Here is a 20,037-nt window from a genome sequence, read left to right on the forward strand (position 1 = left end):
GCAAAAGGAGGTTTGTGAAGCATGGTTGACTAGTCGTCCAACAACTGACTAGTCAGTTAGTGAGGTTTAACTAGATTTAACTAAGCCCAAATTGGTCATTTAAGTACTCTCATGTAATTGACACATGCATTTATATCAAATAAATTATGTTCTTCTGAACTTTCTATTCACCAATGAATGCTGAAAAATAAAATGCAAAAATGTTTCTTGAGTAGCAAATCAGCTTATTAGAATGATTTGTGAAGGATCGTGTGACACTGAAGACTGAGTAATGATGCTGAAAATTCAGGTTTGATCACAGAAATAAATTATCTTTTAATACATATTCACGTAGAAAATAGGATTTTTTTTTAACTGTATGGATATTTAACAAATTTACTGTTTATTACAGTATTTTTCAACAAATAATTGCAGCCTTGTGAGCAGAAGAGTTTGAGGAAAGAAATAAAACAGAATTTTGGAGAGAAAAATCAAACAGAACTTGGGGGAAGAAAATAAAAAAAAAATGGTTGGGAAACTGAATTTGAAGGGGAAAAAATAAATTTGGTGGGGAAAAAAACTGAATTTGGTTAAAATAATATATAATTTTGGGGAAAAATAAAACAGAATTTGGTAGGAAAAAATACAACAGAATTTGGAGGAAAAATAGATCAGAATATGGAAAAAATACAACAGAATTTGGGGAAAAATAAAAAGAATCTGGAATAAAATAAAACAGAATTTGGGAGAAAAATAGAACAGAATTTGGAAAAAAATACAACTGAATTTGGGGGAAAAAAAAACAGAACAGAATTTGGTTAAAAAAATAAAACAGAATTTGTTACAAAAACACTTTCACTCCTACACACAGCACAATAATGGCAGGAAACTCGCTTTTATCAGTGTACTTCAGTCACATTTAATCACATTTAGTCAGTGTTTAGCAAACACATTGAGCTTAAACATACATGGAGTAATTCAAAAACTCAAGTAGCCAGGTCTAAAAGTACCACTTCACAGGATAATTCCCCTCATACACACACACCGCACTTTTCAATGCTTTGTCACGACTTTCAGTCTCTTTCGAGCATAACGGGACATGCAGATGTGCTCAAGGATATCTTGTTTACTTGCTACAATGTCAGAGAGAACAGTATATTCTTCGAAACAGCTTCAAAAATTGGATATCATAAACCTTGCAACTAACACAAACATGAACGTGACTTCTATAAATCAAGTAAACCTGAAAAAACGTAACACGCATCAGGCAGTTCTTGAATGGTCTAAAAAAAAAAAAAACTTTAAATGCCTCGCTTTCTCAAATGCAATGATGCAAAACATCAACCACCAATGCTGTGAATCCATGTTTGACAATGACTTATCTTTCTGCACCCAAGCCATCACCTGGACTTTTATCTTTTTTTAAGCTCAAATACATGCCATAGCACCAATATAAAAATAAAAATGCCAAAATGCAACTTCACTTCTTGGTTGGTGCCTTTGCCAAAACATTTTGCTGAAATACAACCTCACTTTCTGTTTGGTGTTTGCTCTGTTTTTGGAGAACAGTGTTAAACACTAAAAACCCAATTTGTGATTTTTGTGAAGATGGGTCTAAAGATGATCTGCACCAATTTTGACGAAGCTTGGACAAGGATTGGCCGGTTGAAATTTGTGTTGCCGAAATATAGCCTCATTTCTTGATTGGTGTACTCACCAGTGAAATTCTTACGTTTCTGAAGAACACTGTCAAAAACTAAAAACCCAATTTGAGATTTTTGTGAAGACAGATCTGAAGATGATCTGCACCAATTTTGCCAAAGATTGGACTAGGATGTTTATTGCTGTGGTACAATTATTGTAATCGTTAAATATTTGCCAAGCAAAACTGCATAATTCACCCTGGTGGTGAATCTAGGAAAAGCACAAAAATCAATTATTATATTTGACCAGTAGGGGTGGCTGTCATCAAATTTATATGATTTTCTTAAGGAACTGTGGCACAGATATTGTGTCAAATGTCATGTCAATATGCAAAAGTTTTGCCGAAGCACAGCCTCACTATAAACATAAATGAAATAGTTAATATTGGCCAGGTAGTACACTATTGAAAGACTGTTCAGCATTCATATCTCTCTAAGAAACACATCTTATTAGTGTTTAGCGATCAAATATACAAGGAGTAATCAAATAACTCAAGTAGCCAGGTCTGAAAGTACCATTTTAAATGTTTGTTCCTCTCATACACACAAACAACTCACACACGGCTCTTTTCAATGCTTTATCACGACTTTCAGTCTCTTTCGAGAGAAACAGGACATGTAGATGTGCTCAAGGATATCTTGTTTACAGTGTCAGACAAAACACAGCTTCAAAAATTGGATGTCATGAACCTCACAGCTGACACAAACATGCACTTGACTTCAATAAATCAAGAAAACCTGACAAAAAAAGAGCCTTTTTTGCATGCAACACGCATCAGGTGGCTCTTGAACTATGTGAAAACCTTCAAATGCCTCACTTTCTAAAATGCATTGAACAAATCACCTGGACTTTAAGCTCAAACACATGCAATAGAACCAATATGAAAAAGTGTTGCCTAAATGCAACCTCACTTCCTGGTTGGTGCCTTTGCCAAAACATTTGTTACATTTCTGAAGAATAGTGTCAAACATTAAAAACCCAATTTGTGATTTATGTGAGGATGGGTCTGAAGATGATCTACACCAATTGTGATGAAAATTGGATGAGGATGTTTATTGCTGTGGAACAATTATTGTAACAGCTGAATATTTGCCAAGCAAAATGGCATAATTCACCCTGGTGGTGAATCTAGGAAAAGTAGAAAAAAAAATAATATTTGACTAGTAGTTGGTGCTATCATCAAATTTTCACGATATTCACAAGGAATTGTAGCAAAGATTTGTTCAAATTTGTGTCAATATGCAAGTGTTGCCGAAATACAGCCTCACTTCTTGGTTAGCGAGTAAAGCCAGACAAAAAAAAAAAACATTTTCGAAAGCAACACGTGTCTTAAACGGTCTGAAAACCTTTAAATGACTAGCTTTCTCAAATGCAATGCAGCAAAACATCAACCACCAATGTTATAAATCTGTTTGACAATTACTTTTATCTTTCCGCACTGCATCCAACCCATTACCTGGACTTTTTTAATGTTGTAAGCTCAAATACATACATCCAACTGGACCGTTTCCATTGTGCAATGCGTCTTTCAGTGACTATTCACAATGGGTTTCGTGTGGAGGTGTCGTGACGCTTGTTCAGGTGAGGCTGGTCCGTCTTGAACATTAGGAGAAGGATAAAAGGATATTGATTATCTGCACTGCCATTTAGAAAAGCTTTTTATTCTACTTATACAAAGTACCTCACTAATGGACAGCCAACAAAGAGAGAAGTGGGTTACTCAGGGCACGAGCGGCCGCAGCTAACCTGCACTCTGAGCAAACCCAGACAAGCTCAGTTAACCACCTTAAAGGAATAGTTCACACAAAACTGAAAGACTAGTGATTGACAACATCATTTTAGTCCATTTTATGACTTCAAGACAGAAGGTGAGTCACTTTTTTGCCCACTTTGGAGCTTGAGAGTTTTGGTTACCATTGACTTCCATTGTAAACTGTCTATATCTGGTCATTTTGAAAGTATTAGCATGAGCTGATGTTTATACCCGCTTGGTTGATTAACAAAACATGGGTATGCCTCAAGAGTAAACCAAGAGTTATTCAAATGAAACTAAAACTGTTGCCACAAATTAGTTAAAGTGTGAAAATACTAGTTGGACTCACCTTCGAGACGTTCCTGTCCCTGTGCGAGTTTCAGTCTGACAGATGCACAATATCCACCTTTAGCAGAGAAATATAATCACACCTTTTATGAAACACTAATGCTGCTGGAGTCCAGACGCCATTTAGAGAATTATGCAACTCATACACGACACAGCCGTCTGAGTAATATCAGAACAAATGAGTCCCGTCATAAAATCGTGAGACAAGCAAGACAATCATGAACAGAAGCAATAACAATACATAAACACCACACCTAACGCATGTGACCAAACATATGGGCTATGGCATGACTTGAGCAACCCTGCAACCTTTCACTTCCAGTTTTTGCTCATTTAGCGTAAAAGCAGAAACTAATTACAACACAACATCCTCTGAAAGTGGGAAACACCATTATACAAGCATTTATCTCCCACAGCATGTGGTTTCAGTTCAAGTTTACGACTCTATATGTAATGTTCTTGATCATGGTCAAGTAATTAGTAAACATTTGAAAACTGAACCAAGCAATAATACCCAAACTTGTAACTGTCTGTAGAAGGTACTGTCCAAGTTTTAATGGTAATTGCCAAGCACAATGAGACAATTCACCCAGGTGGTGAATCTAGGAAAAGTAAGAAAAGTAAAGAACAACAAACCATTTAGAATATCTGACCAGTAGGTGCTGCTCTTATCAAATTTACATGATTTTCTTAAGGAACTCTAGCAAAGATACATGCAAATGTGTGGGTGAATATGCAAATGTTTTGCCGAAATACAACCTCACTTTCTGTTTGGTGACTTGAACAACAAGTTAGTTTCGTTTTTGGAGAACGGTGTCAAACACCAAAAACCCCATTTGTGATTTTTATGAGTATGGGTCTGATAAGGATCTACACCAATTTTCATGAATATTTGAGAAGGATGTTTATTGCAGTGGTACAATTATTGTAATCACTGTATACTGCCAAGCACAATGGGATATTTCACCATAGTGATAAATGTAGGAAAAGTACAAAAATCTTTATAATATTTGACCAGTAGGTGGTTGTAGCAAAGATACATACAAATGCGTGTGACAATATGCAAATGTTTTGCTGAAAAACCTCACTTTCTGTTTGGTGTCTTTACCAAAAAGTTTGTTCCGTTTTTGGAGAACAGTGTCAAACACCAAAAACCCTATTGGTGACTTGTATGAGGATGGGTCTGAAGATGACCTGCACCGATATTGATGTGCATTGGACAAGGAGAAGTAGAGAAAAAACAGCTAAAAATGGCAGAAATTATAATGGTATTCTATTGGCTGGAATACCAAGATGGGTAGACAACAACAAGGGTCATTTAAATATTAAACTATTGTGAAGACACAGGCCCATTTGTTATTCTTACTTTCACATTCAACACAAACAGTTTAATATAACAAAAAGCTTTTAATTATAACAATATTTGACTAGCATTGTCTTATTTTTTATCTGACCCAAATGTGACCATGATCAGATGAAAGCTCGAAATAGAATGTATGATGGAAATTGGACAAAGATGGTTATTGCTGTGGCACAATTATTGTAATTGTGGTAAATCTGGTGGTGAATTTAGGTAAAGTACTAAATTGACCGTTAGGTTGTGCTTTCATCAAATGTACATGATATTCTCAAGGAATTGTGGGAAAGATACGTCTAAAATTGTTGTGCAAATATAAAAAAAATATTGCAGAAATGCAGCCACACTTCCAGGTTGGTGCCTTTGCCAACAAGTTTGTTACGTTTATGAAAAAACGATATTGAATACCAAAAACCCAATTTGTGGTTTTTGTAAGGAAGGGTCTGAAGATGATCTACAACAATTTTGTTAGAGATTGGACAAGGGTGTTTATTGCTGTAGCATAACTTACCCTTGTGGTGAATTTACAAAAATCATTTATACTATTGAAAGTACAAAAATCATTTATAATATCTCACCAGAAGCTGGTGCTATCATCAAATTTACATGATATTCTCAAGAAACTGTGGCAAAGAAAAATTCAAAATTCAATCTCACTTTCTGCCAGCAAATTTGCTACATTTATGGAGAACAGTGTCAAACACCAAAAAGCCAGTTTATGATTTTATTGAAGAATGGTCTGAAGATAATCTGCACCAATTCTGACAAGGACAAGTGAGAAAAAAAGGCTACAAATGTCAGAAATGTGTTTTAAAAAATGATTCAAATAGTATTCCATTGCCTGGAAACCTAAGGCAGCTACACAATGGCAAGTGTCATTTTAATATGCAAAACTATTTAAAAACACAGACCTACTTCCTATTTGTCGCCCTTAACATTCATATCACAATTTAGTATATCAGAAACCTTTTAATTATAGCAATATTTGACTAGCGTTCTCTTAAATTTATCTGACCCAAGTTTGAGCATGATCAGATGAAAACTCAAAAAAAAAAAAAAAGCATGTACAGCGGAAATTGCAATCCCATGGTGGATTTAATTAGAAGACGAAAAAAAATCATTATTTCTAGGCCACTTGGTTGAAAAGTTATTAACGAAAACGTAGATGAGAAATTGAGCCGTTGGTAGCACTTGAAGGGGAAAAAAAAAAATCTTAATTTTAATAAGGCTGCAGATAAGAGGCAGCACGAATCTCACATTTTTAGAGCCGTGAGCGCGTTGTCAAATCTGCAATGACTTATAAAGCTCTTATTCTTAATGACAGCTCTGCGTTTGTGCTGTAAAGCGCCGGACCCCGAGGACGCCAGAGAAGCTGTCAGTGCCAATTACACTCACATTTGCATATTTGTACTTCCTGTCTCTTTAAACTGTATGGTATTGATTTAAATCGCAGATTAATGAACTGCCTGTGGGTTACGCATGTAGAGCAGAGAGTGGACATCCACTGTTACACTGGCACTAATGAAACATCCCAGTGCAGACTGCACATCGTTCACATGTTAATAAGCGTCGGTGTGTGCACAGTCATAATAAAGTGGCATTTAAAAGGTGAGCAGACATCACCGCTCGACGAGGAAAATCCAAACCGCACAGACGGGAATAATAACAGTGTAAGAGAAACCGACGATCAGCATCACTACCTCAAGGCCCACACTAGAGGAACGCCAGTGACGCACTCATATACTTCTGACTTTCCACAAAGTCTGGACCAGTTTACAGCTTGTTCTGGCCGAGATTCGCCCACCTATACAAGAAGAGACTTGTTAAAGAGTTCAATTCATCTGAGAACAGTTTTGAGGGGGTTAATCTGAAAATTAATATTAGAAAAACACTGCCATTGGAAAAACTGACAAAATTCATCAAACACAAAAAACTGAAATTAACATTTACAACAGACTTTTCCGATTGATCCAACTATGATTCACAAGTGCTTACTTCAATTGGATTTGATTTTGATTCATTCTGATAAATATCGGGCACAGCACTTGTGGGTCAAAAACATTAAACACATTAAATGTAAGAAAAGTGTCTACTTTTAAGGTTTAAAATACATTTTTTGGAAAATAAAATGCCCACATTTGGTTGAAATAGTGTTACATTGTCATCCAGTTTAATATTTATGTATAAATTCAAACAACATGCTTATTCTGACTTGTACATATTACGATATATAGAAGAATAAGGGGCATATTCACTTTTATTGTGTTTTAAATTAGTAAATAAATCTTACTGACAAATGGTGTTTGGGGTGAAAGTAATTTGTCTTTTAGTATGTTATAAATGTATTTTTGTTGTAAATATGCCTGACAAGATTGCTACACTGAATGACATTTTAGTCCGTTTTCCCTCATAAAAACTAAAACAGAAATGCAAATAAATTAAAGAGAAAACTTTATAATTTTGGGCAGAAAATAACAATTTAAAGCTTGCTTAAACCCCTTTTCATCTTTGGCCCATGTACATCATTCTTGAGGAAAACAATCTCTCAACTAATAAACTATACTATGCGAGTTAGTGATAATATGATAATATCAGTGATATTAAAGATTAAAATTGCTATTTTTTAAATATAGTGTAATAATCAACACTCAAATCAAAACGGGGATGTACACAGACATTACATACGTTTTTATATTAAGTTTAAGTTTTTTAATACATAACTACGATTCTACTCCAATTTGTTGATGAAATATAAAAACAAACATCTTAAATCTTATTTGTTGTACAGTCGTGGCCAAAAGTTTTGAGAATGACACAAATATTAGTTTTCACAAAGTTCGATTTTTGTTTCAGTTGTTTCTGTGATGTACTGAAATATAATTACAAGCACTTCATACGTTTCAAAGGCTTTTATCGACAATTACATGACATTTATGCAAAGAGTCAGTATTTGCAGTGTTGGCCCTTCTTTTTCAGGACCTCTGCAATTGGACTGGGCATGCTCTCAATCAACTTCTTGACCAAATCCTGACTGATAGCAACCCATTCTTTCATAATCACTTCTTGGAGTTTGCCAGAATTAGTGGGTTTTTGTTTGTCCACCCGCCTCTTGAGGATTGACCACAAGTTCTCAATGGGATTAAGATCTGGGGAGTTTCCAGGCCATGGACCCAAAATGTCAACGTTTTGGTCCCAGAGCCACTGAGTTATCACTTTTGCCTTATGGCACGGTGCTCCATCGTGCTGGAAAATGCATTGTTCTTCACCAAACTGTTGTTGGATTGTTGGAAGAAGTTGCTGTTGGAGGGTGTTTTGGTACCATTCTTTATTCATGGCTGTGTTTTTGGGCCAAACTGTGAGTGAGCCCACTCCCTTGGATGAGAAGCAACCCCACACATGAATGGTCTCAGGATGCTTGACTGTTGGCATGACACAGGACTGATGGTAGCGCTCACCTTTTCTTCTCCGGACAAGCCTTTTTCCAGATGCCCCAAACAATCGGAAAGAGGCTTCATCGGAGAATATGACTTTGCCCCAGTCCTCAGCAGTCCATTCGCCATACTTTTTGCAGAAGATCAATCTGTCCCTGATGTTTTTTTTGGAGGAAAGTGGCTTCTTTGCTGCCCTTCTTGACACCAGGCCATCTTCCAAAAGTCTTGGCCTCACTGTGTGTTCAGATGCGCTCACACCTGCCTGCTGCCATTCCTGAGCAAGCTCTGCACTGGTGGCACTCCGATCCCGCAGCTCAATCCTCTTTAGGAGACGATCCTGGCGCTTGCTGGACTTTCTTGAATGCCCTGAAGCCTTCTTAACAATGCAGTGGAAAGTTTTTTCTGGGATTAAGTTAATTTTAATGGCAAAGAAGGACTATGCAATTCATCTGATCACTCTTCATAACATTCTGGAGTATATGCAAATTGCTATTATAAAAACTTAAGCAGCAACTTTTCCAATTTCCAATTTCCAATATTTATGTAATTCTCAAAACTTTTGGCCACGACTGTGTAACTGAATAAATCTGACATGAAAATGTCTAATCCTTAAAAGGCTAAACAAAAAATAATGCATATAAAAGTAGTGCATGTATTTAGCCAAATGCTTCTCTAGAGTTATTTTTTCAAGCCAACTAATAGAGTTTATGGACACTGTTTGAGCCGAACTTAAGTAAATTTTGTGTTAAATTTGACCATTTGAAAGCTTAGTCTGTTTGATATCAAAAGCAAAGCAAAAAGCTTATTACGATTATTGACAAATCTGTCATAAAAAAACGTCTAATCACTAACAGGTTAAATAAAAATTAATTAATATGTAATATTGTACATATATTTACCAAAATGCTCCTCTCTAGAGTTATTTTTTTTCAGCCAACTAATGAGTTCATGGACACTGAATTGTTTTATTGAGTTAAATTTAATATTACGTGACAATTATTGATGTCTTTGCACAGTTTAAACACTGTTTGAGTGATTACAAGAGACATGATTCACTTCAGTAAGTGAATTTTGTGATAAAATTCGAAAAAAGTCGAAATACAGCCCCACCTCCTGGTTGACGTCTTCGCCAGCAAGTTTCTTACAATTTAGCAGAATGGTTTCAAACACCAAAAACCCCATTTGTGATTTCTGTAAGGATGGGTATAAAGATGCTCTACACCAATTTGGATGAAGATTGGACAATGATGGTTATTGCTGTGGTACAATTATTGTAATCCCTGAATATTCGCCAAGCAAAATAGCATAATTCAACCTGGTGGCGAATCTACGAAAAGTACCCAAACATTTATAATATTTGACCAGTAGGTGGTTCTTGAGCAATTAAAAGAAACATGATTCACTTCGGTGGGTAAATTTTGTGATAAAATTGACAGAATTTAAAAGCTTAGAGTTTGTTTGAGAGTTAGGTGCATTGCAGATGTTTAGTGAAATTTCAAAACCACATCCACTGAAAACAGCATAGAAAAAAAGACTCAATATCAGTTTGGGTCTTAAGATGATCTGCACCAATTTTGATAAAGATTGGACGATGATGGTTAGTGCAGTGGTACAAATATTGTAATCACTGTATATTTACCAATCGTGTAATTATACCAAACATCAACATGAATACAGATTAAAAATCAAGAAATCGATACAGTCAACCCAGCCCTAATAACATTATTCGCATTCCAATGCATGAAAAATTAAACACAGAGACTTCCTTAAAAATTCTGGAGTGATAAATCAAACAAATCCGTGTTTCGAATCGATTCTCTTTGAACTGTCGACAAACACTTTGAAATGATTAATGGAAATGAATCACTTATCAGTTCATTTTACAAAACCACACTTTTACTTCTGATGAGATTAATTAAAACATCAACTCTTTTTCACAAACAGAACTGTGAAAACAAGACTGAATAAGCAATTCAGATTGCCTCTTAGCATCTCAGACGCCACTAACCTTGCAAATTTGACTAAATCCTGCGATTCAAACCAGCTCTTTTCCATGCACAAATGCATCAGATGATAAATAACCAGACTGTGATCATGCAATCTGAATCTGAATCTACCCAACCTGTTACTGGAACCTATGTGTGATGTTCATCTGCTCGCATCTCCTTCAGATCATCACAAAACATGCCACAATAACATCTGAACAGCTGTGTTCTTCACGTGCCAGAAGGACACCAGCCACATCTGTACGCATTTAATCGGCTGTCAGATAATGAACGGACACGACTGTGATTTTCTGCTCGTTGTGCACAAATCTTATCGCTTCATGAGTGGCTTCTCTCATGACAGAGGTCATTTCCTTTTATAAACTCACTCCTTTAAAAACAAGATGATCATCTGTCATGCAACGACTAGAGGGAAGGTGAACCGTGTGACTGATGTGTGTGTGTGTGTGTGTGTGTGTGTGTGTGTGTGTGTGTGTGTGTGTGTGTGTGTGTGTGTGTGTCACTGCATTACACAACTTAAGACACTTAACAGAATGCATGCACTAATACTCAAAAAGGCATTGAGGCTCACATACATTCATGCATCTACATAGTGTAAATACAAATAAGCACTTAAACACTAAATGCATGCATACACATACTCAAAATACAAAATAACACTATATACATGCATGCACGCATATTTATAATCAGGCATATTATACAGAAAAACCATAAAGCACTCAAACCCATGCAGTTATGTGCATGCACACAAGCATACAACCACAAATACTCATGCATAAACACATAAGCATGTATGCATGCATGAAGACATACAATCAACCATTTAAACACACAAACGTGCATGCATATACAATCGAAAGACAAAATAACACTATATACATGCATGCACGCATATTTATAATCAGGCATATTATACAGAAAAACCATGAAACACTCAAATACTCATGCATAGACACAAAAGCATGCATGCATGAAAGAATAAACACAAACAAGCATTTAAATAAACGTACATACATTCAGAAACACATATGTACATGCCTCCACACTCGCGTACACACACTTCAGCAGCAATGACAGTTCATGCACAACTGCGTTGTCAACTGCTTAAAACAACAAAAGCAGCTTCTATCCTTCATCAACCCTTCTCATCTAACATGTCTACATATGTTCTTCCTCATATGAAGTTTGCAAAGACGCACGTGAATGACTTTAATCACCAGAGATGCTTTTCAAGATCAGTTTGTTTAGTCAGACACATGAGATGAACCGCCACGCCATCGGCGAATGTACACGAGTCTTATTTAAAGCTGATATAAACGCTGTTTTGTAAATATATACTTACTTATCATGCTATAAGCACGGCTTTTTCCCCGCTCGTCTCGTTTATGTCCAAGTTAGTCCATTAACGCGCTGAAATAACTGAACACTCGCGAGTCCTTCGCCAGTACTTTCACACACTTCAGTCTAACATGGAGCGAGTTAGGATTTCGGATTGACAGCGGGAAGGGCCACTGGCGAAGGAGGATATAAAACCCCAAGCCGCGTCCACAAATAGCAGCCAATCAGACAAGCCCGGAGGCGGGGCTTTACGGTTTCCACTAGCGAGGTAGACTGCATCTGTTGTAACGACTGTTAAATGTATTCAGTAATGTGTCATGCGTTATTCATGACGGAATAGACATGTTTCGTGTGCTAAATTAGATTATATAAGTGCATATATTTATTTTTAAATATTTAAAAACAATAAAGTGCATATAAATAAGTAAAATCATGGTGAGAACTTACACAAAGAATTAAAAATAACATTGCAGCTGAGCTCATTACAAACAATACTATTGTCGGAGGGCGTTGAGTTTGGGTGTGCAGGGTATGCACGTGATTGGAACTTCGGGGCTCGTTCATGAATGTTTTGATTCAGATCGCGAATCGGAGCGTGTTTCACGGAACTTTTGATCCAGACTGGAACTTTAAAGTGCGTGTTGCGAATTATTTGATTTAGATCAAAACTTCAGAGGGTTCATGAATAATTTGATTAAGATCGGAACTTCTCGACTCGTAAATCTTTTGATTCGAATCGCAAAGAGCGAATCACATCGGAACTTAAAGCCCATAAACGCGAATCATTTGATTCAGATTGAAACTTCGGAGTGTGTTCATGAATCATTTGATTCGAATCAGAACTTCAAAACGTAAATCACAAATTATTTTATTTAGATCTGAACTTTGCAAATCATTTGTTTCAAATCGGAAACTTCAGAGCGGGTTTGTGAATCATTTTATTAAGATCAGAACTTTAAAGTGTGAATTGCGAATCATTTGATTCGAATCGGAATCTCATGCAAAGTGCAAATCATTAGTTTTGAATCGGAACTTAAAAGCATGAATCGCAAATCATTTGATTCGAATTGGAACTTCATGCAAAGGGTGAATTGCGAATCACTAGTTTCGAATCGGAACTTAAAAGCTCAAATCATTTGATTCAGATGGAAACTTTGGAGAGGGTTCATGAATAATTTGATTAAGATCAGAACTTTAAAGTGCGTTTTGCGAATCATTTAATTCAAATCGGAACTTCAAATCGTGGCTCATTTGATTCAAATCGAAACTTCAAAGTGTGAATCACAAATCATTTTATTCAGATCAGAACTTCGCAAGTCATTTGTTTTGAATCAGAACTTCAAGTGCAAATCGTGAATCATTTGCTTCAGATCGAAACTTCGGAGCAGGTTCATGAATCATTGGATTCAGATCGGAACTTTAAAGTGCGTATGGAGAATCATTTGATTTGAATCAAAACTTCAAAGCACGAATCATTTAATTCAGATCGGAACTTCGCAAATCATTTGATTCGAATCGGAACCTCATGCAAAGTGCAAATCATTAGTTTTGAATCGGAACTTAAAAGCATGAATCGCAAATCATTTGATTCGAATTGGAACTTCATGCAAAGGGTAAATTGCGAATCACTAGTTTCGAATCGGAACTTAAAAGCTCAAATCATTTGATTCAGATGGAAACTTCGGAGAGGGTTCAAGAATAATTTGATTAAGATCAGAACTTTAAAGTGCGTTTTGCGAATCATTTGATTCGAATCGCAAAGCATGAATCGTGACCCATTAGTTTCGAATCAGAACTTAAAACCGCGAATTGCGAATCATTTGATTCAGATCGAAACTTCGGAGAGGGTTCATGAATAATTTGATTAAGATCAGAACTTTAAAGTGCGTTTTGCGAATCATTTGATTCAAATCGGAACTTCAAATCGTGACTCATTTGATTCAAATCGAAACTTCAAAGCGTGAATCACAAATCATTTTATTCAGATCAGAACTTCGCAAAATCATTTGTTTTGAATCAGAACTTCAAGTGCAAATCGTGAATCATTTGCTTCAGATCGAAACTTCGGAGCAGGTTCATGAATCATTTGATTCAGATCGGAACTTTAAAGTGCGTTTGGAGAATCATTTGATTTAAATCAGAACTTCAAAGCACGAATCATTTGATTCAGATCGGAACTTCGCAAATCATTTGATTCGAATCGGAACCTCATGCAAAGTGCAAATCATTAGTTTTGAATCCGAAACTTAAAAGCATGAATCGCGAATCATTTTATTCGAATCGGAACTTCATGCAAAGAGTAAATTGCGAATCACTAGTTTCGAATCGGAACTTAAAAGCTCAAATCATTTGATTCAGATGGAAACTTCGGAGAGGGTTCAAGAATAATTTGATTAAGATCAGAACTTTAAAGTGCGTTTTGCAAATCATTTGATTCGAATCGCAAAGCATGAATCATGAACCATTAGTTTCGAATCAGAACTTAAAAGCGCAAATTGCGAATCATTTGATTCAGATGGAAACTTCGGAGGGGTTCGTGAATCATTTGGTTAAGATCGGAACTTTAAAGTGTGAATCGCGAATCATTTGATTCAAATCGGAACTTCAAATCGTGACTCATTTGATTAAAATCGAAACTTCAAAGCGTGAATCACAAATCATTTTATTCAGATCAGAACTTCGCAAATCATTTGTTTTGAATCAGAACTTCAAGTGCAAATCGTGAATCATTTGCTTCAGATCGAAACTTCGGAGCAGGTTCATGAATCATTTGATTCAGATCGGAACTTTAAAGTGCGTATGGAGAATCATTTGATTTGAATCAAAACTTCAAAGCACGAATCATTTAATTCAGATCGGAACATCGCAAATCATTTGATTCGAATCGGAACCTCATGCAAAGTGCAAATCATTAGTTTTGAATCGGAACTTAAAAGCATGAATCGCGAATCATTTGATTCGAATCGGAACTTCATGCAAAGGGTAAATTGCGAATCAATAGTTTCGAATCGGAACTTAAAAGCTCAAATCATTTGATTCAGATGGAAACTTCGGAGAGGGTTCATGAATAATTTGATTAAGATCAGAACTTTAAAGTGCGTTTTGCGAATCATTTGATTCGAATCGCAAAGCATGAATCGTGACCCATTAGTTTCGAATCAGAACTTAAAACCGCGAATTGCGAATCATTTGATTCAGATCGAAACTTCGGAGAGGGTTCATGAATAATTTGATTAAGATCAGAACTTTAAAGTGCGTTTTGCGAATCATTTGATTCAAATCGGAACTTCAAATCGTGACTCATTTGATTCAAATCGAAACTTCAAAGCGTGAATCACAAATCATTTTATTCAGATCAGAACTTCGCAAAATCATTTGTTTTGAATCAGAACTTCAAGTGCAAATCGTGAATCATTTGCTTCAGATCGAAACTTCGGAGCAGGTTCATGAATCATTTGATTCAGATCGGAACTTTAAAGTGCGTTTGGAGAATCATTTGATTTAAATCAGAACTTCAAAGCACGAATCATTTGATTCAGATCGGAACTTCGCAAATCATTTGATTCGAATCGGAACCTCATGCAAAGTGCAAATCATTAGTTTTGAATCCGAACTTAAAAGCATGAATCGCGAATCATTTTATTCGAATCGGAACTTCATGCAAAGAGTAAATTGCGAATCACTAGTTTCGAATCGGAACTTAAAAGCTCAAATCATTTGATTCAGATGGAAACTTCGGAGAGGGTTCAAGAATAATTTGATTAAGATCAGAACTTTAAAGTGCGTTTTGCAAATCATTTGATTCGAATCGCAAAGCATGAATCGTGAACCATTAGTTTCGAATCAGAACTTAAAAGCGCAAATTGCGAATCATTTGATTCAGATGGAAACTTCGGAGGGGTTCGTGAATCATTTGATTAAGATCGGAACTTTAAAGTGTGAATCGCGAATCATTTGATTCAAATCGGAACTTCAAATCGTGACTCATTTGATTAAAATCGAAACTTCAAAGCGTGAATCACAAATCATTTTATTCAGATCAGAACTTCGCAAATCATTTGTTTTGAATCAGAACTTCAAGTGCAAATCGTGAATCATTTGCTTCAGATCGAAACTTCGGAGCAGGTTCATGAATCATTTGATTCAGATCGGAACTTTAAAGTGCGTATGGAGAATCATTTGATTTGAATCAAAACTTCAAAGCACAAATCATTTAATTCAGAACGGAACTTCGCAAATCATTTGTTTTGAATTGGAACTTCAAATCACAAATCGCGAATCATTTGATTCGAATCGGAACCTCATGCAAAGTGCAAATCATTAGTTTTGAATCGGAACTTAAAAGCATGAATCGCGAATCATTTGATTCAGATCGAAACTTTGCAGCGGATTTGTGAATCATTTGATTAAGATCGGAGCTTTAAAGTAAGTATCGCAAATCATTTGATTCGAATCGGAACTTCAAAGCGCAAATCATTTAATTCAGATTGGAACTTCGCAAATCATTTGTTTCGAATCAGAGCGTGAATCATTTGATTCAGATTGAAACTTCGAAACGGGTTTGTGAATCATTTGATTCAGATTGGAACTTTAAAGTAAGTATCGCGAATCATTTGATTTGAATCAGAACTTCAAAGCGTGAATCATTTAATTCAGATCGAGACTTGGCAAATCATTGGTTTCGAATCGGAAATCGCAAATCATTTGATTCAGGTCGAAACTTCAGAGCGGGTTTGTGAATCATTTGATTCAGATTGGAACTTTGGAGTATAGAACTGCGTCATTTTGTTTTAATATAGGCCTATATATGAAATTAAAAACAAAAACTATAATAGTATATCAATGTTATATGACAATCTGTTTAAGAATTAAAACTGTTGTTCATAAACATATTTAAAACATTTAGAAAATAATTCAGAAAAAAGGTTAATGAATGTTTATTTAACAGGTGCAGTCATTCTAAAATAATTCTATTATTCATTTACAAAATATAGACCATAGAAGAAAATGTTATAAAGGCAAAGTGTTCAAGATTCAGAATCAATATTCATATACACTCATTTTCACAGTACAAGGACAGATTCTGAAGTATGTAAGTGCTTTCAGAAACTAAAATACACGTAAGTAAATATACCAAAGAGCTTAAATAATAATAAATCCCTTCATTATGCCTTCCAATGTTTGTTCTCAGCAATTTTTCTTATTAAGTCTATTTATGTTTTAAATATGATTATAGTGGACAAATGGACAGTTCTTTATTAACATTTAAATACTGAAAAACGGATATCATAGTCCATCATCAGCTAACACAATATTATTCATTAGGCTACTTGCGCTACTGCTCTGGTCAGGTTTTATGTACTATAATACATATGTAACATGTTATGTATTCGATAAAATAATTTTAATATAATTTTATGTATATTGTATATTTGTACTGCTATTGTGTTATTTGCTACGGCAACATTACAATTTCCCACTTCTAAGACTAAAAAAAAGTATTTTCTTCATTGTTTAGCATTATAAAATTCTTCATATTTGCCAAAAGCTCATATTAGGAGACAAACTCAGTTCATGGTGTGATTCCAGAGAGCAGTGCAGCCTCATTGAGGAGATTTCCAGCCTCTTTCCTGTACTTCGGACTCAGTTCTTTGGCTCTCCGAGTTTCTCTGAGGTTTTCCTTCAGGTTGTCTAACAGCCTCTTCTGCTCCTGGTGTCTAGATTCAGCAGCTTCGATCTGACTGATCATGCTGTCCTCGGCCTTTAGGAGCGAGTCGATCATCTCGTGGAGTTTAGTGCTGACGGAGATGACGGTTTTGGTGGCTCGGCTCAGCTCGGTGATGTTCTCCTGCGTCCGTTTCAGTTCGTTGGGGATTTCGGCCTCAGATCTCACCATCAGAATAAAGTCGTATCCTTTCACCTCCAGACTGATTTGGCAGGGCTCTGATGGAGGGAAATGAGACACAAAAATTAAGAGGGCACTCAATAAAGATAGAAAATAATTGTTCAGTATGTAGCTTAAAAAATGATCAAATTGGAACTTTAAAGCTCATATCGGAGTCATTTGATTCAGATCAAACATTTGGAGCAGGTTCGTCAATTATTTGATCCAGATCAAACATTCAGAGCAGGATCATGAACCTTTTGATTCACATCTGGATTTCGGAGCACATATCGTCAATTATTTGATTCAGATCAAACATTCGGAGCAGGTTCGTGAAGCTTTTGATTCAGATCGGTATTTCGGAGCACATATCGTGAATTATTTGATCCAGATCAAACATTCAGAGCAGGTTCGTGAAGCTTTTGATTCAGATCGGGATTTCGGAGAGCACATATCATGAAATATTTGATTCAGACAAACATTCGGAGCAGGTTCGTGAAGCTTTTGATTCAGATCGGGATTTCGGTGCACATATCGTGAATTATTTGATTCAGACAAACATTCGGAGCAGGTTCGTGAAGCTTTTGATTCAGATCGGGATTTCGGAGCACATATCGTGAATTATTTGATCCAGATCAAACATTCAGAGCAGGTTCGTGAAGCTTTTGATTCAGATCGGGATTTCGGAGAGCACATATCATGAAATATTTGATTCAGACAAACATTCGGAGCAGGTTCGTGAAGCTTTTGATTCAGATCGGGATTTCGGTGCACATATCGTGAATTATTTGATTCAGACAAACATTCGGAGCAGGTTCGTGAAGCTTTTGATTCACATCTGGATTTCGGAGCACATATTGTGAATTATTTGATCCAGCACAAACATTCGGAGCAGGTTCGTAAATTATTTGATCCAGATCAAACATTCAGAACAGGATCGTTAACCTTTTGAGTCAGATCGGGATTTCGGAGCACATATTGTGAATTATTTGATCCAGCACAAACATTCGGAGCAGGTTCATAAATTATTTGATCCAGATCAAACATTCAGAACAGGATCATTAACCTTTTGATTTAGATCGGGATTTCGGAGCACATATCGTGAATTATTTGATCCAGATCAAACATTTGGAGCAGGTTCATAAAGCTTCTGATTCAAATCGGAATTTCGGAGCACATATCATGAATTATTTGATTCAGATCAAACATTTAGAGCAGGTTCGTGAACCTTTTGATTCAGATCGGGATTTCGGAGCACATATTGTCAATTATTTGATTCAGACAAACATTCGGAGCAGGTTCGTGAACCCTTGATTCAGATCAGGATTTCGGAGCACATATCGTGAATTATTTGATCCAGATCAAACATTCAGAGCAGGATCATGAACCTTTTGATTCACATCAGGATTTCGGAGCACATATCGTCAATTATTTGATTCAGACAAACATTCGGAGCAGGTTCGTGAACCTTTTGATTCAGATCGGGATTTCGGAGCACATATTGTGAATTATTTGATTCAAATCAAACATTCAGAGCAGGTTCAAGAACCTTTTGATTCAGATCGGGATTTCGGAGCACATATTGTGAATTATTTGATCCAGATCAAACATTCGGAGCAGGTTTGTGAACCTTTTGATGCAGATCGGGACTTCGGAGCACATATCGTGAATTTTTTTATTCAAATCAAACATTCAGAGCAGGTTCAAGAACCTTTTGATTCAGTTTGGGATTTAGGAGCACATATCGTGAATTATTTGATTCAGATCAAACATTCAAAGCAGGTTTGTGAATTATTTGCTCTAGATCAAACATTCAGAGCAGGATCGTTAATTTTTTGATGCAGATCGGGACTTCGGGGCACATATCATGAATTTTTTGATTCAGATCAAACATTCAAAGCAGGTTCGTGAATTATTTGCTCTAGATCAAACATTCAGAGCAGGATCGTTAATTTTTTGATTCAGATTGGGATTTCGGAGCACATATCGTGAATTATTTGATTCAGATCAAATATTCAGAGCAGGTTCATAAAGCTTTTGATTCAGATCGGGATTTCGGAGCACATATAGTGAATTATTTGATTCAGATCAAACATTCGGAACAGGTTTGTGAACCTTTTGATTCAGATCGGGATTTCGGAGCACATATAGTGAATTATTTGATTCAGACAAACATTCGGAACAGGTTTGTGAACCTTTTGATTCAGATCGGGATTTCGGAGCACATATCGTGA

At 36.1% G+C, this 20,037-nt stretch overlaps 1 protein-coding gene across 1 annotated transcript in view; it reads right to left on the reverse strand.

The window, feature by feature from the left end:
• Positions 1-17,356: 17,356 nt before the first annotated feature.
• The window catches only part of LOC141290140 (uncharacterized), a 9,218-nt gene continuing 6,537 nt past the window's right edge, over positions 17,357-20,037 (reverse strand). The window contains exon 4 of the mRNA XM_073822346.1: positions 17,357-17,862. Coding sequence (XP_073678447.1) covers positions 17,492-17,862 — 371 coding nt within the window. The 3' untranslated portion in view covers positions 17,357-17,491. The remainder of the gene's footprint in view (positions 17,863-20,037) is intronic.

This window comes from Garra rufa, chromosome 17 (assembly GCF_049309525.1).
Source record: "Garra rufa chromosome 17, GarRuf1.0, whole genome shotgun sequence".
In the NCBI taxonomy this organism is placed as follows: domain Eukaryota; kingdom Metazoa; phylum Chordata; class Actinopteri; order Cypriniformes; family Cyprinidae; genus Garra; species Garra rufa.